Source organism: Taurulus bubalis, assembly GCF_910589615.1.
Source record: "Taurulus bubalis genome assembly, chromosome: 2".
In the NCBI taxonomy this organism is placed as follows: domain Eukaryota; kingdom Metazoa; phylum Chordata; class Actinopteri; order Perciformes; family Cottidae; genus Taurulus; species Taurulus bubalis.
The window spans coordinates 38,314,212-38,331,037 of NC_136590.1; the positions used below are offsets into that span (position 1 = coordinate 38,314,212).

The following is a 16,826-nucleotide window of genomic DNA, read 5'->3' on the forward strand; positions in this document are numbered from 1 at the left end:
CACCTCAGTCCCTTTGATGATAAGAGGCTGTGGAGGGGGAGGATTCTTCCTTATTAGCGTTAATATGAGTATAAGTGTGTTGTATGGAAGTTAAGTTATCCTACTCGGTGTGTTGATATAAGCTCAGTTTCCACAGCAAATGCTGATGATATGGTTGTAATTTTAGTGACATTCATTTATTGAGCACACCTTATCTGTAACTTTGCCAGCTCAAATTAAGCATGATTATATAACAATATGTACGATGATGTGTAATTAATGATTATGTATAATCTAATAATTGAATCTAATAAATAAGTACTACATTTGAAATTGAAATGTAAACCCCATTATTTTGTAAGTCTATGTTTCAGTTGTGTGTGGTCTGCCGCTTTGTGATTGTAACGTGATTACTGCATAAAATTTCCGATTTTTTGTCGTGCCAACCAAGGCAGCACTAAGCCAGGCGTGCCGCGCGTGGTTGCAACGTTGATAGGTGGAAAGAACGTGACGTCAGCGCGTACAGCGGGACGTCTCGGGAGAAGATAAACAAAAAGGAAGGAAGCCTTCGGCCATACAATCGCGGCAAAACATCGGTTCAAAAATCTAGCTTGCAAGCTACAGTTATCCGCTCCATGGGCCGTTTTATTATTTAAAAGCGTCACCATCATGGACGAGGGGATCATATTTCGCATGAGTGCATTTTCCGAGCAAGGAGGGAGGAAATACATGGAGGACGTGGTCGAGATACGAATCGAGTACGTGCCGCCGCCGACGCCGCCAGTCGAAGACTACCCAAAGACGCAGGGACATGGAGGACAGGGAGACGCGGACGGGGAACCCACGAAACCGCCCGTGGACGAGACACGAGCCGAACCCGGCCCGGCCTCCTCCGCGGTGTGGGTCGAGAGTCTGTCAAACGACGCCGACAACAACACGCCGGCGGCGGGGGAGAAAGCCGCGCAGCGTCCGGTGGACACTCGGAAGTCCGTGGCGTTTTTCGCCGTGTTCGACGGCCACGGGGGTCGCGAAGCGGCGCACTTCGCGAGGGACAATCTGTGGGGCTTATTAAAGAAGCAGCGGGGCTTCTGGTCCAAGGATCACAGTGAAGTGTGCGCTGCCCTCAGGAAGGGTTTCATCGCCTGTCACCACGCGATGTGGAAGGAGCTACGTAAGTCCACCAGAGTCGGGCTCGCTTGTTTTCTCTCCCTCGGCAGGCCTGTCTGATCGCCGCCTATTGCTCACGATTCGTGAAAGCATCCTTCTCAGCTGGTATTATGATGATGATGATGCTGATGCTGTCATCTGACCACAACGCAGCGTTCAGAGTGGACATGTACCCCTCAATGAGGCTCTGAGGAATAGTTTCATCACAGCGTCAGATATAAGAGGATTGAAGGTTAAACAAGAACTCAGTGATAACCTGAATGTAAATAACTGCATTTAGTTGCGTGGTCTGAGTCTGTGCATTATAAAACCTCTGTTTCTTTCTATTTGGGGTTATATCAGTTTCCAATCCAATGTTTTAAATGTAAGGAGTGAGCATGTGTGTGTGTGTGTGTGTGTGTGTGTGTGTGTGTGTGTGTGTGTGTGTGTGTGTGTGTGTTTTTCTTTCATCAATCGCTCAATCTAATAGAGGCACAAAGTGTTTTCCTCAAATATCAATTTTTGCAGAAAGGGTGTATAGAAGGTGCCACTGTTTGAAAAAGAAAAAAGTGAGTCCATAAATGAAGCTCCCAGAAGCATTGTTAAGTCCTCATGAGTATCAACAGAAGAACCTAAACATGAGACGTGAAGCTTGGGTCACATCAGTTCACTGTGAAGGAAAGATGGAGGTACAGCAAGCTCTGACGTCCACAGCCGCGGAGCAGCACGTTGTAAACCTATGAAATGAATGGTTACATGTTAAAGTTGGTAAAGACAAAACCAAAAGAGAACCTCCAGATATCTGGTGACCACAGCTCCTGACACGCGTGTGGAGGAGCTGCATGCAGAGATGAGGGGACTGCTGGGGTGGGAGTTTTGGATAAAGATGCTGCGTGATTCAGTCTGGTTAGTAGGATTTAATTCTGATTAAGCCTGAGCTGAAGCAGAGTCTTAAAAAAAAAAAACTAGCCCAAACAGCAGGAGGCTACCCTGCGGAGGATAAGTTTCTATGGTAACATGGGTCAAACCTATTTAATCCCACGTTATGAAACTGCATTTCTCAAAATGAGCCAGATTTTGAGACTCGAGTAAGCGTGCCTTACGCAGTCATCCTGTTTTATGCAACGGCTCTCTGACCCGTGGCGAGCAGATTATCTTCATCAGTGATATGTGATAAGAGTTCACAGTTTGTTTTCCATCAAATGAAGGACTTTTTTCCTTTTGGCTCGTTTTCCTTGAAAATGGAGAAACCAGTTGTTTCACCTGTATTGAACTGTTGTTGATGCAATAAGCTGCAGTATAATTCTCTACTGTGGAGAAAATTCCTGAGGATACGGAACCAATCTATGACCTATGGTTGTCCTTAAAGCTGTGTCGCTACTTACTTTGTATTCGACTATTTTAAAAGACAAGGAAAGGTTTCCTGACCTCGGTAGACGTTTCTCACAGCTTTCCCTGCCAGATGAAAAGGCCTCTTAACTATCGTATTCCTAATATTCATAATCCTCTTATGCCTCCTTCGGTGTTTCTTCCACCTTCATTCTACTCGGCTCCAATGTACCCTCTTCACTCTGTGTTGCCAGTGAAACTTTTCTTAAAAGTGTTACCTGCGTCTTACATCTAAAAAAAAAAAAATATATATATATATATATATATATATATATTTTTTTTTTTTTCTAAACCACGACTATTTTGGCAATTGTGTTCTTGTCCTCACTGACTTCCCGACTTTGCCCATGCAGTGTTGATCAGCACGTAACATTCATGAATTCAAGTTTTTATTTCTCATTGTCCCCCTTACAGCGGAGTGGCCAAAGACTATAACCGGCCTGCCCAGTACGTCGGGCACCACAGCCAGCGTGATTGTGATCCGCGGGGTCCACATGTACGTTGCCCATGTCGGAGATTCGGCAGTGGTGGTGGGAGTGCAGGAAAATGACTCTGACGTCACGCTGCAGGCACTTGAAATAACACAAGACCACAAACCTGAACTTCCCAAAGAAAAAGAACGGATTGAACGACTGGGTGGCAGGTGAGCTGGTGAACAGGACTCAGACAATTTGTTTTAAAGATTGAGTTGTATTATAAGGTCGGGGGCTATGTCAAACATCTAGATTGCATCCCACTGAGGGCAGATATTTACTTGACCCTGTTCCTTTAGACATTGCCGCGTTTCCTGTCTTTTTGTATTGAAGTGTGTTTCTCTTGTGACTGCAGCGTAATGAAAAAGTCTGGGGTGAACCGTGTTGTGTGGAAGAGGCCCAGGCTGACCCACAACGGCCCTGTGAGGAGGAGCACGGTCATCGACCAGATCCCCTTCCTGGCTGTGGCCCGATCCCTCGGTAAGGATGACACCCTGTTTACCGGGTTCAGTGTCCGTGAAATGATACTGTAAGAAGCATTTTTGTTTGTTTCATTATTCCTCTAAAAAGTGCTAATATTTCCTCGCCTTTTTTTAAAAAGGCGATCTGTGGAGCTACGACTTCTACAGCGGGGAGTTTGTGGTTTCTCCAGAGCCCGATACCACCATGATGACCCTTGACCCCAGCCGCCATCGCTACGTCATCATCGGCAGTGATGGACTGTGGAATATGATGCCGCCCAAGAATGCAGTCAACATGTGCTCCAGCCACGACAAAATGGTGGTACGTAACTGTCAAAGGAGGAAAACTGTCGCAGTCATTACCTTCACAAATGTTGGAGCCTAAAAGCTTTAGAATTTCTTTCTTTCTTTTGCCTCCAGGGACCAAAGGGAATGTCCTGCGCCCGGCGGCTGGGGTGCACCGCCCTGCTGTTTTGGAAGGAGCGCATGCTCCGTGCAGACAACACAACAGTGATTGTCCTGGCCCTGCAGGAGCGCGGGGGCCCACCGATCCCGATGCATCGAGATGAGATCGTCGTTGACATGTCTACAGGAATGGACCACGTTCCCTTCCCGGGGACTACTTATAACACGTGTGTGGTCCCAAAGGTCAGTGCCACAGTGTCGTTGTATTCTCATTTTGTCATTTTTAATGCAGGGTGAACAATTCAAATCATGCATGTTATAGGTTTATATATTTTCCTAATGTAGAGTCAGTCACTGCCAGGGAAGTCTGACAATGGAAAAATATCCACCTATTTGTGTGTGTTTTTTTTTTCCCCCCTTTTTGTTGTTGTTTGCTATTCGCTGTATTGTCCTTTTATTTATATATATATATATATATATATATATATATATATATATATATATATATATATATATATATATAGTCACCAATGGCGGCTGACTTCAGGTCACACCAACAGTTTCTATCAGTGGACCGCTGGTTTCAACAAATCACTCTTTGTTTTCGGGGCCAACAGGAGGAGCATGATGAGGATGACATGTTTTTTGAAGAAGATGAGATATATGGAGAAGAACATGAGGGATGGCCATGCCTGGAGTGGTAGTGAGGTGACTGCTCAGTTATAAAAAAGAAATGTGTCAAAGTGTCAGCTATGTGACCAGCCAAATGATTTATATGCTCTGCTAAAGCAAGGCTTTCCTTGTTGAACCTGGTGGCTAAAAAACAGCTTTTTATTTGATATCAGCATGACAAACTTCCTTTCCAGCTGCTTGGTCCTCTCTGCTTGTGAGTATTGATTACGGTGGTGTTGATGTTGGACTGCTATAAGAGAGCTGTAGATCACTTATTTATTTAAATGTATCATCCATTATTTTAAAACGAAGGTGTGATAACTAATTCAGAAACATTAGATGACTTTGTTAGTCACAGATGGTTCCCATCACCAGGACCACCCTAAACCTTCTTCCCACTTCATCCAGCAGAGGGAGACAGTGACATTAATAATGGCTTATTCACAGTCCCAACAGTATTACAGTATTAAGTCTTCATACATATACCAAGTGAGGAGACATTAACATGATATAATATGTTACTATGGAATTAGATGTTCTATTCATTCTGACCCCTCATCCAGTTTTGATGAAAGAAAAATATCTGAAGACTAGATTTGTACTTTGCATAACTCTTACAGAAGAGGGGGATTTTCTTTGGCAGGAGAAGATGACCATTTGATCTTTCTTATTTTGCCAGTAATAGTTCTGAACAGACCATTGTAGGTTTTTAATAAATGAATAGCTCCTGAGAATGCTTCTACCTGCCAAATCACATCCCTCAGTCCTAGATCTATATTCATTGCCTGCATTCTCTATGATCCATATTATCTCGGGCATGCACACATAAAGCGTAACGCAGAGCCATTTAAATAAATCTTAATCCAATATTGTGTGTCAAACAATGGTTTATCTCCATGAGTTTAGTCTGTGTCCATTTGTAACGGCTTCCATCTGTGTGTTTATTAATTTTTTCGAATGATGAATAGCAAGTTGTTATTTTTCTCGACAAAAAGAAAACTGATAGAATATTACATTTTAATGAATATATATACATGTGCATTATAATGTAATAATAAGGTTTATTTTTCTATGTGTTTTTATTTCAGCAGAGTGACCCAGCAAATGCCTCCTCCCCATTCAAAGACAGTTCCACGGCCCTGTGGCAGGCATTTGGGCTGCATGAAGCAGCTCCCGGGGCCCCCGCGCAGCTCTTACCTGACGCTGACTCCATGAGGGCCACTCGGCCCCCCTCAGACGCTTCAGCAAAAGATTTTGAAAAGCAAGACACTGCGACCCAGATGGGCTGCGCTGCTCCTGCACCTCCCTTTAAGAGGCCTCGGCGCTATCCGCACACTGAGCTCCGGGGTCCCCCTCGTCGGCTGGGCCGGTCCTCCAGCAAACGTCTCCCCCGGGCGGCGCCGGACAGCAATGTACAAAGTGAACCTTCCGGTCAAACTCAAGGTCAAAGGAGGAGCTCCTCCATGGGAAGCGGCATCCTACCGCGGCGCCACAGCTCTTCCATGTGTGTGTGCTGATTCCTGTCTCATAGAAACTTTTTTTTTTTTTTGCCCTGAGGCGAGAAGGATAATCTGTATCAGGTGTGCCACGGGTCAATTCTGAGATGTATACATTTTATACCAAAAGACTTTGTTTATGTAAATATGTGAGAAATTTGAGATTGTAAATGTGTTGCTGTTTTAACCTTTTTCTTCCTGGCCCCTCTTTAGAAGTGAGTGTTCACAGAAATTTTAAAATCCATTTAATCCGCACAATCTATTTTCATAGGTATAAGTATGTATAGTATATATCCAAAAGATGTATTTTGAGGATAGATGACTAAGATCTGAGATAACATCAGTTCCACAAAATTATGACACGTGCAATCTTCCAGTTTAGATTTCTATCGAATGAATTTACTCTTTAAGATGTCTTTTAATTGTCTGATGCCATAACATCCCAGTCTTTACTTCATAGGAGTCAATACCTCAGACATTATTATTGTTTAATTGGGTTCAATAGAGGCCCCTGTTAGTGGTGATACTGTAGCGTGCAAAATAATGGAAACATTTGAGAAGCAATGGTCTGGGGTTATTGATGAGGATATAGATTTTTAGATCTGTTGCTTGTTTTGTGTTTGATCAGTGACTAATTATGTACTGTCCTGATCACAATTGCTACTCTGCTAATTGGTGTATCTCATGCACAGCTTGTGAGGAGGCGTGAAAGGGTCTGTTCACCCAAATCAGAAGAAAAAACAAATGGAATATATTCTCTCATTTCCCCTCGTATCTCTATCCGTAATGTACATGATGTGTGATTGTAGTGAACTGACCCTTTGATGGACATTTTCTTTATTTGCTGGAGAGAACCATCTCCATTTTACTTTTTTATTTTTTTATTTGACCAATGATACTGAGTGCTGATGTCAAAGCCAAGATCAATACCCGTGCCTCACTGGAAGGTGGGTTGGAGTCTGCTTTATCCTTGACTTTGGTTTGCATAACACTCAGTTAATTTTACTGGCCCCTTACATATCTTTGCATATATTGTGTGTGTGGTCTGCTCCATAACTTGTGTTTTAATCTGCACAGAAAACACCTTACGGTACGAATGCAGGAAGTGCCCGTTACGTGGCGTGTGTCGTAAAGTCGTAGCTTATGTTAACATGGCAGCTCGGTTCCTGTTTTAGCCGATTAGTTTTTCCCCTTTCCTTTTTCCATAAACGTGTAATGGTTGCCTTAGCACAAATGAGTCACAGGTGCTAGTCACAGGTTTTCATATTTGGGACTCAAACGGGTGAGAATCTCTTGGATATCTCAATATAAGTACGGCTGTGGCCCAGCAGTTTGTGGATTTGTTTTGTACAGCACGTCAATATGCAATAGAAGTTTGTACAGTACGTTATTATGCAAAAGTAATGGGTTTTTCAGGACTCTGGCATGCTCAGATCTTCTAATGTGATGTTATGTGTCCAGAGGTAATGGATGTTAATGGGCATGTGTTTGTTTTTTTTGACAGTGGCAATACTTTGTGTCTGGCTTCATATCCACTGCAACCAGTTTTTAGGACTAACTGTATAAGCTACACACGTTGAAAGACAAACAGCGTTTTTGTGTGTTGTAATAAAGTTCTCATTTTCCAATAATCGGTGCCGTTAAGAGTCTGTTGCAGTGTCTGTGTTGCTCAAACAACAATCTCCAGCCCAGTGTGTGGAGCTGTTATCGTGAATATGATTCATGACCTCGCATGTTTCTGTTTTTTTTTTTTTTTTAAGCAACCTGTTCGTCAACTTTGTCAATGGAGCCGTGTTGTCCTCCAGCTACTGTGTAGCTCGAATATAGGAGTGATGGTTCTGCTCACGTTTGTGCAGTGTGCACTGGCGTTGAGTTCCAGTAGATGGCGCTGATGTAAAGAGATTAAACAGTTGTGTTCCTGCAGTGACTAGTCTCTTGAATATTCTGATGCACGCAGTGTAGCGCAGTACAGTATTACAGACAGGAGGAGGAACTGATTGAGGTCCAATCAGCTGATGAGAATCAGCTGTGTGTTTCTGTAAGCTGGGCCTGAAAGGCGTTGTCTGCCATAGCTGTTGATGGTACACAACACGTGCTACTTGAATAAGACACTCAGTCAAAACCTGTTTGTTGTATTTCTGAAATATATTCATTTTGAGCATCCCAAGACTTTGCTGAATGTGGACGTTTGTGTGAATAGAAACCTCCGTTTTAAAGCCCTTGGAACTCTTGGTGCACAAGCTCAGGAAACTCAAAAACTGTAAGTCATATTGCTTAACTGTTCAGGTCATCTGCAATAGGGGGCATATTGAGGATTGAATGTTTTAATCATGTATAAGAAGGGTCATTTGTGAGGTTTATAAGGGTTAAAGTGTGAAACGTGGGAGATGATGGGTTTACGTCAGCCCCCCTACTGGCCTGGACAGGATCCAACACTGATCCACTTAAAACTGGCACAATACTGATCTCAGTGAATGTTAACATCAAAAGGAGTAAATTCCACAAAAGAACAATGGGATGAAAAATATGAACTTCTCTAAATGTCTTTGCAAATATTAAAACACCCCATATTTATTATACAGAATCCCAAAAATGCTTTCAATGGCACATCTGAGCTTCTGTTATAGGAGACACACCGATTCCTTTCAGTCTAGTCATGCACATTTTGTAGTGGACAATTATGTCCGAGGGCATAAAGCTGTAGTACAAACATGTGTTTATTTTATTTATTTTGTATTGTTAACTGCCACCAGTGGTGAAATGTAAGAAAGTTGACTACATTTACTCAAATAAAAAAATTAAGAATTGAAGGATCAAGTGTGCCTTTATGAATTGAGAAATTATCATGTTTTTTAAGATAAATAATTAGGGTAAAACAATGACATTGACCAGTCTGCAAAAAAAGTACAATTTACTGATAAACTGATTTTTATTTTTGTGATTTATTGAATTTTTGGGTGAATTTACACACATTTTGACACACATTTTTTTTAAAGAATGGATATTTTAGTGTGTGGGGGTGGGTGGGCACACTCCAATGTCTTTTATGCAAGCTTTACTCTTTCAGATGAGAAAGGTGTTGGATATTAAACTGAAGGTAGAGTGAAAGAAATGAGGCCAGTGCTAATGAGATTACCTCAGCCATCCCAGCAGTAAGGTGGGCTTGAAAGCTTGACGTAAATAAGTAACTTCACTGGTCTTTTGTTCTTTTCTTTTTTGTGATGGCATGTCCCTGTGACATATACTGTACTTTAGGAACAGTTCTTGTTTCTACACAGGGTCTGTTTCTGAGACATTACAGACATCAGATCCATGATTGTGTCTTGACTTGAATATTTCATTGACTGTCAGCCCAACATCTGCTGACCTGCCTAACATGCAACATTCCCCTCTTACTGCAGACAGTCTGTCACTGTGCATCAGCCAGTGGAGCGTATCACTGTCCACCACCTCTCCCTCTACTCCCCCTCCTCGTATAAGCATCTTCACTGCAAACTAGTGTGGGGACTATGACAGTCGTGGAGTAATGGCATCGTGAGTAGAGTTAAAGTCACACTCCACCCACTGCGTGGACAGGCACCCCCACCAAGGTGTCAGATGGTGTGACCGTGTAGACACCCATGAGTCGCGACCCTCGTGGACACACCCAGCGGTCGCCCGCTCACCTTCCAACACCGTTAGCTCTGTTGTCGTTGTTTGCGCTGTTTGTGCTGATTGCACCATTAGGTTCTAGTTTGCAGGCTCAGCAATCCCCGTGCTGAGAGTCGTCTGGTTGATATATGAGGCATATCATAGATGTACTCCAAAGTTAGCACCTTTTAAATTGTGGATTTCGTGCACATCAGAAGCGGCTCCAAAGGCTGTGCCAATCTGTCCTAAGGGGTCTCCTTAGATAGTTTTTGAATTTGAAATACATGTTTTTGCGTCTCTTCATTAACAATGCAAACATGCTTATGTGTTCTGTTTTTTTTTGTTTGGTATTTGGTCATAAACCAAATTATAGGAATTTAAATGTTGAAATGATGATAGCGCTTGATGAAAAGTCATGGGATCCCCAAAGAGATTGCAAACCACACCCTGAGGGGGGCATACATATGGACCCAATTTCTTGGGAATCTAATCCGATGGCTGTTGAGACATTTCCCAGAAAACCACAGACATCATAGTTGCGCTCGAGGAAAATTCAGAAGATCACCAGTGGATACATCCTTTGGGGACTACGAATGTCTGTAAAAGTTATCATCTAATGGGTCTAATAGAAATTCTGTCTTGATCAAAGAGGGTCTCTCTGTCAGATATGGCTGTATTTGGCTTTTAGTTATGTTGTTTCAACATTTTTGTTTATCAATTTCAATATCTCAACATGCATCCGTTATAGAAACCAGATCTTTCCCTTTCATCCTCTGATCACCCAAACCATTCTTACTGAGACGGTCCTGCAGATACAGACATATTTAATGGAAAAACAGGAGTACATGTATGATGAAACATGAAGCTTCCATGAAGGGAATGATGGTCACAGACTTGAAAGCTGTTCTGGCAGCTTGTGGTGGACCAAAGCCTTCCTCACTTTCCGTAAAAGCCAGGTCACAAGTCGCTACTACCTTTGGTGGTTGTCCCCGCTGTAGCAAGCTATTGCTGCTGCTAGCTCCCCGCTGCTGCTAGCTCCCCGCTGCTGCTGCTACTGCCCGCGTCCCCTCTGCCCGAGTCGGGCATCGAGCCGGGGCTGGTCCCACTACCTTCGATTGTTGTCAGGGAACTAGCAAGAGCTAGCGGAGAGCTAGCGGAGAGCTAGCGGAAGTTAGTGGGGAACTAGCAGCAGCGCTAGCTGGCTACAGCGTGGAACTAGCGACACCCACCGAAAGTAGTAGCCTCACTCTTCCTTCGGTCTCTGTAACCAAACATTTCATACCTTGCATTGATGTCCCATGAATGTTGATTATTATTAAATTAGACCGCTGCTCATCTGGCACCTTAACTCTCACTCACTGTGAGTGTGTGAGAGTCGCAGCCATTGGTGGAGCCCGCCTAACTTGTTTCTTTCCATGTCTCCTGTCTCCTTCTGACAGTATCAGTAGTGTTTCTGTGGACTTTAATGGTGTGCCCTCTGCCACTCTTGGGAGGCTCTGGAGTAAGTGCTATGAGGAGGGAGACTTCTCGGGATGATGTGAGGTGACTTGCCCTCCTTTTCTCCCTCTCAAAGAAGGCAGGCAGGGTTTTGATCAAATACTGTTTTCATCATAAAAATGATTCTTTGTGTATTTCACGCTTGCACAAGATTGGAATCGGTCTTTCCTAAACTCACAACCACCCTTTCATTATTATTTCATTCATGTCTGCGTCTTTGCTTTGTGGCACTGGTGTGGTTTTGCATGCATCTTGTGATGAATCAGAATGTTTCTCGTTATGCTCATTGCAGTGGCTGATGTTGACGATAGCTGCTGAATAGGAGGGCTTGTTGCAACATAATGACTTCTCTTTGTGGTAGGTCATGAGGTCTGGCTCCGCATTGATAGTTCTGAACTGGATGGTCTGTGTTGTTGATTAGGATCACATGGTTTAACACTTCAGACAAAAGTCACTCATTTAGATGGCGTGCACCTTCCCCGCTAAAATGGAGACACCGTCACCTTCCCTTTCCACTTCACCATGGTCCAGTGCCTTCCCTCCACAACCTCTTTCTCTCTCCCTGATACCTCAGTCCACTCACTCCTTCACTCTCTTGCTCAAAGGAAAATACTCACAGGGACACGCAACCCAATTGCCGACAGCTCAAAGTCACTCTTTTCTGCCCGTTGCAGCACATGTGCAAAGATAGAGTGAACTTAATAGGAACATTATGTCCAACAAAAAGGGCCATCACGTTTGTTTTATTGTTATAATTTATTTTACATCGTAATTTTTACATGTTTGTTGTTTAGGTTACCGTCTTGTTTTTTAACAGCCTTTTAATAAAAAAAAATTAAAAACTATATCTAAGGGTCCTGTCACCAACTCAGATGTTTTCAATTGCTCTCGATAATCAGGTTGAAAGTGGGTGAAATTATACTTGGAATTTATCCATGATGTCACCAAAAATGGTTATGGTTATGATGTAAATTATCCCAGCCTACAACGAAGCTAACAGGAAACAATTGCCTGAAAAACAATTATATCACTTCCCCAACATTCACTACCCTGCTGCCTGAGGGGTTTTCCATGGAGGGTTGGTAGTGCCAGAGGTAAGCAGAGTCCCGATCTCAACCCTGACGGACTCACAGAGTTCTGTCCCACTGTCACATCGTCGTGTGTTTGAGGGCTCTCTGGCAGACATTTTGAGCCCTTTATGAACACGTTCCGTAAGTCAGCATCAGATGCCGACTTTGCCCAAGGGAATTTTCCACAATTCATAGCAATGTGACCGACGTTAAATACGCAGTTACCAATTGAAGCATGGAGGCGTAAAAAAAACAAATAGGTAAAAAAAGAGGACGGCACTTGGGTGTTCAGCCCAATACATTTACACAACATTAAGGATTAAAGATGGGACATACAAAAACATGAAATCAGAGGAATGCAAGCAGAAATTATATATATATATATTATTATTATTTTACACAGATTTATTCATAAAACTTTTTGTTTTTTTATTGAAACTGTTTTGACAAAAACGAGTAAATAGATTATTTGAAAATACATTTTATCTTGTGAGGAAAGAGCCTAGAAGATGTTCAAATCAGGGAATAAAAAGTATAAAATAAATACCCACAATTGTACAAAATATTTATTTATGGAGTCATTGTCACGTGATATGCAAAGTGCTGTTCCATTCGTATTTACACCAGTTCAAGCCCTCACCGCCTCACACACTCAACCATTTACCAGGTGACCTCACTAAGTCCCTGAGGGTTCAGGGTTTGAGGGCTTAGGGGGGACATTGGGATTGGGCCTGTGTCGGCCAGCCAGCAAAACAATGAGCTCAAAGCTGAGCTCCAGAGTTGGCAGCACTTTTCACATGACGATTTAATAGCATATTGCTCATTGCCGCTTTCAAAACACTACTGACCAGTCAACTAATCAGCACAGAGCCAGTGCAATGGAAAAAGCATGACGCTATGTGATAGAATGGCTTTTATTAGGTTCCGACAGGGTTCTCACACAGGTCAAATAAAATCTACCTACCTTATGCTGGTATGCAGTGGAAAGAAAAAAAACAAAGCCCCTATGTCAAACTCACTTCTCATCACTAACCTTCTGCAATCCAATATCTAGTTGAAACCAGCACAAAGAGTTTGTTAAATCCTTAATATACCATTAATTGTGACTAGTTCAAATAAGCAACTTTTTTTCTTCTTTTCTTTATCAGGCGGCATCCACTAAAACCTCTGGGTCGTCTTGATTTAGGAATTAATATGAGATACAGATCAATAAAAGATAAAGATTGCTTCAAGTATCTTATTCGCTTATCCCAGGCTTTTATAGGAAAACTCAATTTTCCAGGAACGGGTAAAGTGTTTGAGAAGGTTTATCTGCTGATCATTAAATCCATTTAATTGTAAGCCATAATGCTCAGATGACACTGTAGCCCACTGCAACTAAGTATTGCTCCCATCACGTTATGGCCGAACAGACTTTGGCTGACTGCAAAGTGAATAGCTGCCACTAACATTACTTTATGAAGAAAGCTCATCTCTCAAATGGTCAATTTTAAATGTGAAAAGATACATCAAATAAGTTCAGTTTACTACATTTCACAATTCTACTTCTAATACCGGTATAAAGTAATGACTTGATCCATTCAAAGTTAACTGCCACTCTGGACCTTCTCACACTAGACATTTGGACTTCTCAAACACAGATGTAAATAATCAAACTATGGCTGCATTCCATTTCACCGAGACACGTCAAGGTCGTCTACGCTCTTCATTGTCTTTTTACAATGAGCGTTCCACGATTGAGTGAGCGATGCGACCCACGATTATATGCACTCATGTTGGAGCTGGATTTAGAGGTGCGTTGAGGTTAAGATTCTTAGCTGCCTTTAAGTCCTGGGGCTTTTACCCTGAAAAAATCTATTTCACCTCACACACAGGTTTAAGGCCGATTGGCATGTCCAGGTGTAAGGATGGTGTTAGTAATCCTCCAGTGTCTGAGAGAACGTGACCACACAAATACAAATATTGTTATTGTGTGTTATATTCTATGTGTTATTGGTGAATTGAGGCAAGAACGAGGCTTTGGCAATAGCTGTGATTACTGTTCGATTATATCTTATCCAACAAAGAATGGGCATACTCATTGACGTTTTGTTGCTTATTATATTTTTCGCTGCTGATCTTATGTAATGTAAATTGACTTTGAGAGCCATGACAATATGAAAATATTGTACAAAATCGTACAAAATTTCTCTAATTTTCTGGTTGGAGAAAAAGCCTTGATGCATACACATTTTGAGGAAAATTGGTTAAAATGTGAGAAAAACCCTGACCTAAGCTTTGAGTTTTGAGCTGTTAAATCCAAAGAGATTTCGTGAGAAATATAGTGTGACAACGATTAGCCATCCAATGTGACGTGCTGAGAAGTTTCTGGTGTGTGAGGGGAGTACTGTTCTCCTTCTTAATGCAGTTTTGTCACCATATGTACCCTTGGCATGGAACGGTGTTTAATCCTCTGCTAATGTGTCCTTGCGAGCCATCATTGCTTTCAGACGCCCATCTGACCTCCCATACCTTATAATGCTCTTAGTCTGATCAAACCTCTGAAGCCTGGATTATAACGCCATAGAGGGTCATCGCTAAGAACCAGAAGTGAAACGTGTTATCCTGCCGTTATCCTGCGGATGTCAAAGGCTGATGGTTTACTCCTCTTGAATGAGACACCCAAAAAGCAAGATACAGATTGCTTCAAGTGGCTTATTCGCTATCCTCGGGCACGCTCTGCGCACGCTCCAATTTCCAGGAAGTTTGTTACGATTTCGTCAGCTGATCATTAAATCCATTTAATTCGGAGCCAGTATGCAACACAAATATAACAGTGCTCACTGGGTTTTGTGAGAAGGTCTGTTAGTAATCCCACTGACCCGTTTAGTGCATGTTAGTGCATGTGAGTGTTCCCCACTGGCTAGGTCATGGCCGCCGCGCTGCACGGCTCTCACACGCTGGTTACTGAAACTGTCGCCAACGGAAGCATGGAGGCCGGCCCCGGGCTCCATGCAGTACAACCAATACAAAGTCAATACAACCACACACTTCAGACGGGTCCATTTTAACATTGGATTATGGGAGCTCTTGAAACCTGTGCTTTACTGCCTCTTTTCCAACTGCAAAAAAAAGCCTAAAATCATACATTCATTGAATGCATCACAAAGAAAACGGTGCTGTGTTACCTTTTGAGATATTTATTTTTTAGAGTTATTTTCAATGTCAAATACAGTAGCCTACCATTGTGATGAAAACGTGTTGGATTGATGTGATCAGCTTCACCAAACAATTTTGTTGTTTTTTTTATCATTTTTTTATCATCATTGTACTATAACTAAATGTTAAAAACTCTGCATCGCCCAGACAACAATAAGTTAAGATTTCCGGAAGGGGATCTTTCTATTACTTGAGCAGTCATTATGCATCACTATTACAGGCACATCTGTTTCAGGTCGATGACGCCAGTGATGTAACTGACTGAGAGCATATTTATTAATCATCACACCCTTCGATTTATATTCAACTTCCACTCGCCTATTTGAACTTTGCGCTCCTTTACCACATAGACCACAGTTACAGTTTGGCTTGGAGACGCCCAAAATGTCCATGATCTGCCCAGGACTTACCGCTTTGCCTGTGTCGTTGTTATTTGAATTGGGTCTTTAGTCTTAAAGGAAGAGAAGAAAAGGATATATGCACAAACTTCTAAATTGCACACGTAGCTAATCTAAATACATTTTTTATCAGAATGAAAATGTGAGCAAAGGTAATATTTTTTCTGTAACTCAGCCTTAGTTTAGTAAATGCTTGTACAAAGTAACTAATTTGATAAGACAAGAGTGTCGGATTTTACTTGCTGCCGCTGTTCTGTCCTTAACTATTTTTGTTCATGCCAAATCCGGGTATACGTGCACAAATGCAGATGCTCACAGATGCAAAAACACAGCGGGGAGAAGTAAAAAGAAACAGTTGACTCATCTCATTCCTAATTCCCTGCTGGCGATGGAGGCAACTCTCAAGTCACTGAATTTGTGTTGCTATGTGTTGTCTTTTCAGTTTGAATTAAGGTGAGAGGGACGGCACGGCGACATGCCGGAGCCTGGGAGCTGTCCAACGCCTCCTCTGTCACTGCCAGTGCGTCTGCTGCTTTTAACGGCAACAATTTCACATACGCAACACAACCGTCTGTAAAGGCAAGTAGACTCCCGCTGTACAGAGGCCAACAACACACAAAAACAGACACACACATGCACAACTCCAGCTAACCTGCAACACTATTAAGCTATTGACTTTGGCACAGCCTTTTGCAGAGTAGCCCAAGAGTTGGTGAGAGGGTGAGACTGAATGGGAGCTTCAATCCGGTGCCACCATGCCTTCACACACAATCTCGGCACATTGGTAGATAATACAAGATGACAAGGACAATGGGTTGTGTATGTGTTTGTGTAAAGATGATTTATGACAATTAGGTTTCCCGCTGTTTAACAGGAGTTTGTCAGATATGACCCCCTGGGGTGCGCGAGCTGCCTCTAGTGGTTGCGCGAGAGGAAAAATGTAATGGTGGTCTAATCGTGTAATAATTAATATTAAACATAATTTAAAAAAAATTAAGTAGGATTTTTTAAT

At 42.4% G+C, this 16,826-nt stretch overlaps 1 protein-coding gene across 1 annotated transcript; it reads left to right on the forward strand.

Moving 5' to 3' along the window:
• Window positions 1-648: 648 nt before the first annotated feature.
• On the forward strand, window positions 649-16,271 carry LOC306753994 (protein phosphatase 1D-like; the record flags this gene model as incomplete). Its single annotated transcript, XM_079237906.1, has 8 exons — window positions 649-1,150; window positions 2,929-3,157; window positions 3,343-3,467; window positions 3,589-3,770; window positions 3,869-4,102; window positions 5,617-5,937; window positions 15,125-15,214; window positions 16,257-16,271. The coding sequence occupies 8 exons, from the start codon at window positions 649-651 to the stop codon at window positions 16,269-16,271; spliced, it is 1,698 nt and encodes a 565-aa protein (XP_079094032.1).
• Between the last annotated feature and the right edge of the window lie 555 nt (window positions 16,272-16,826).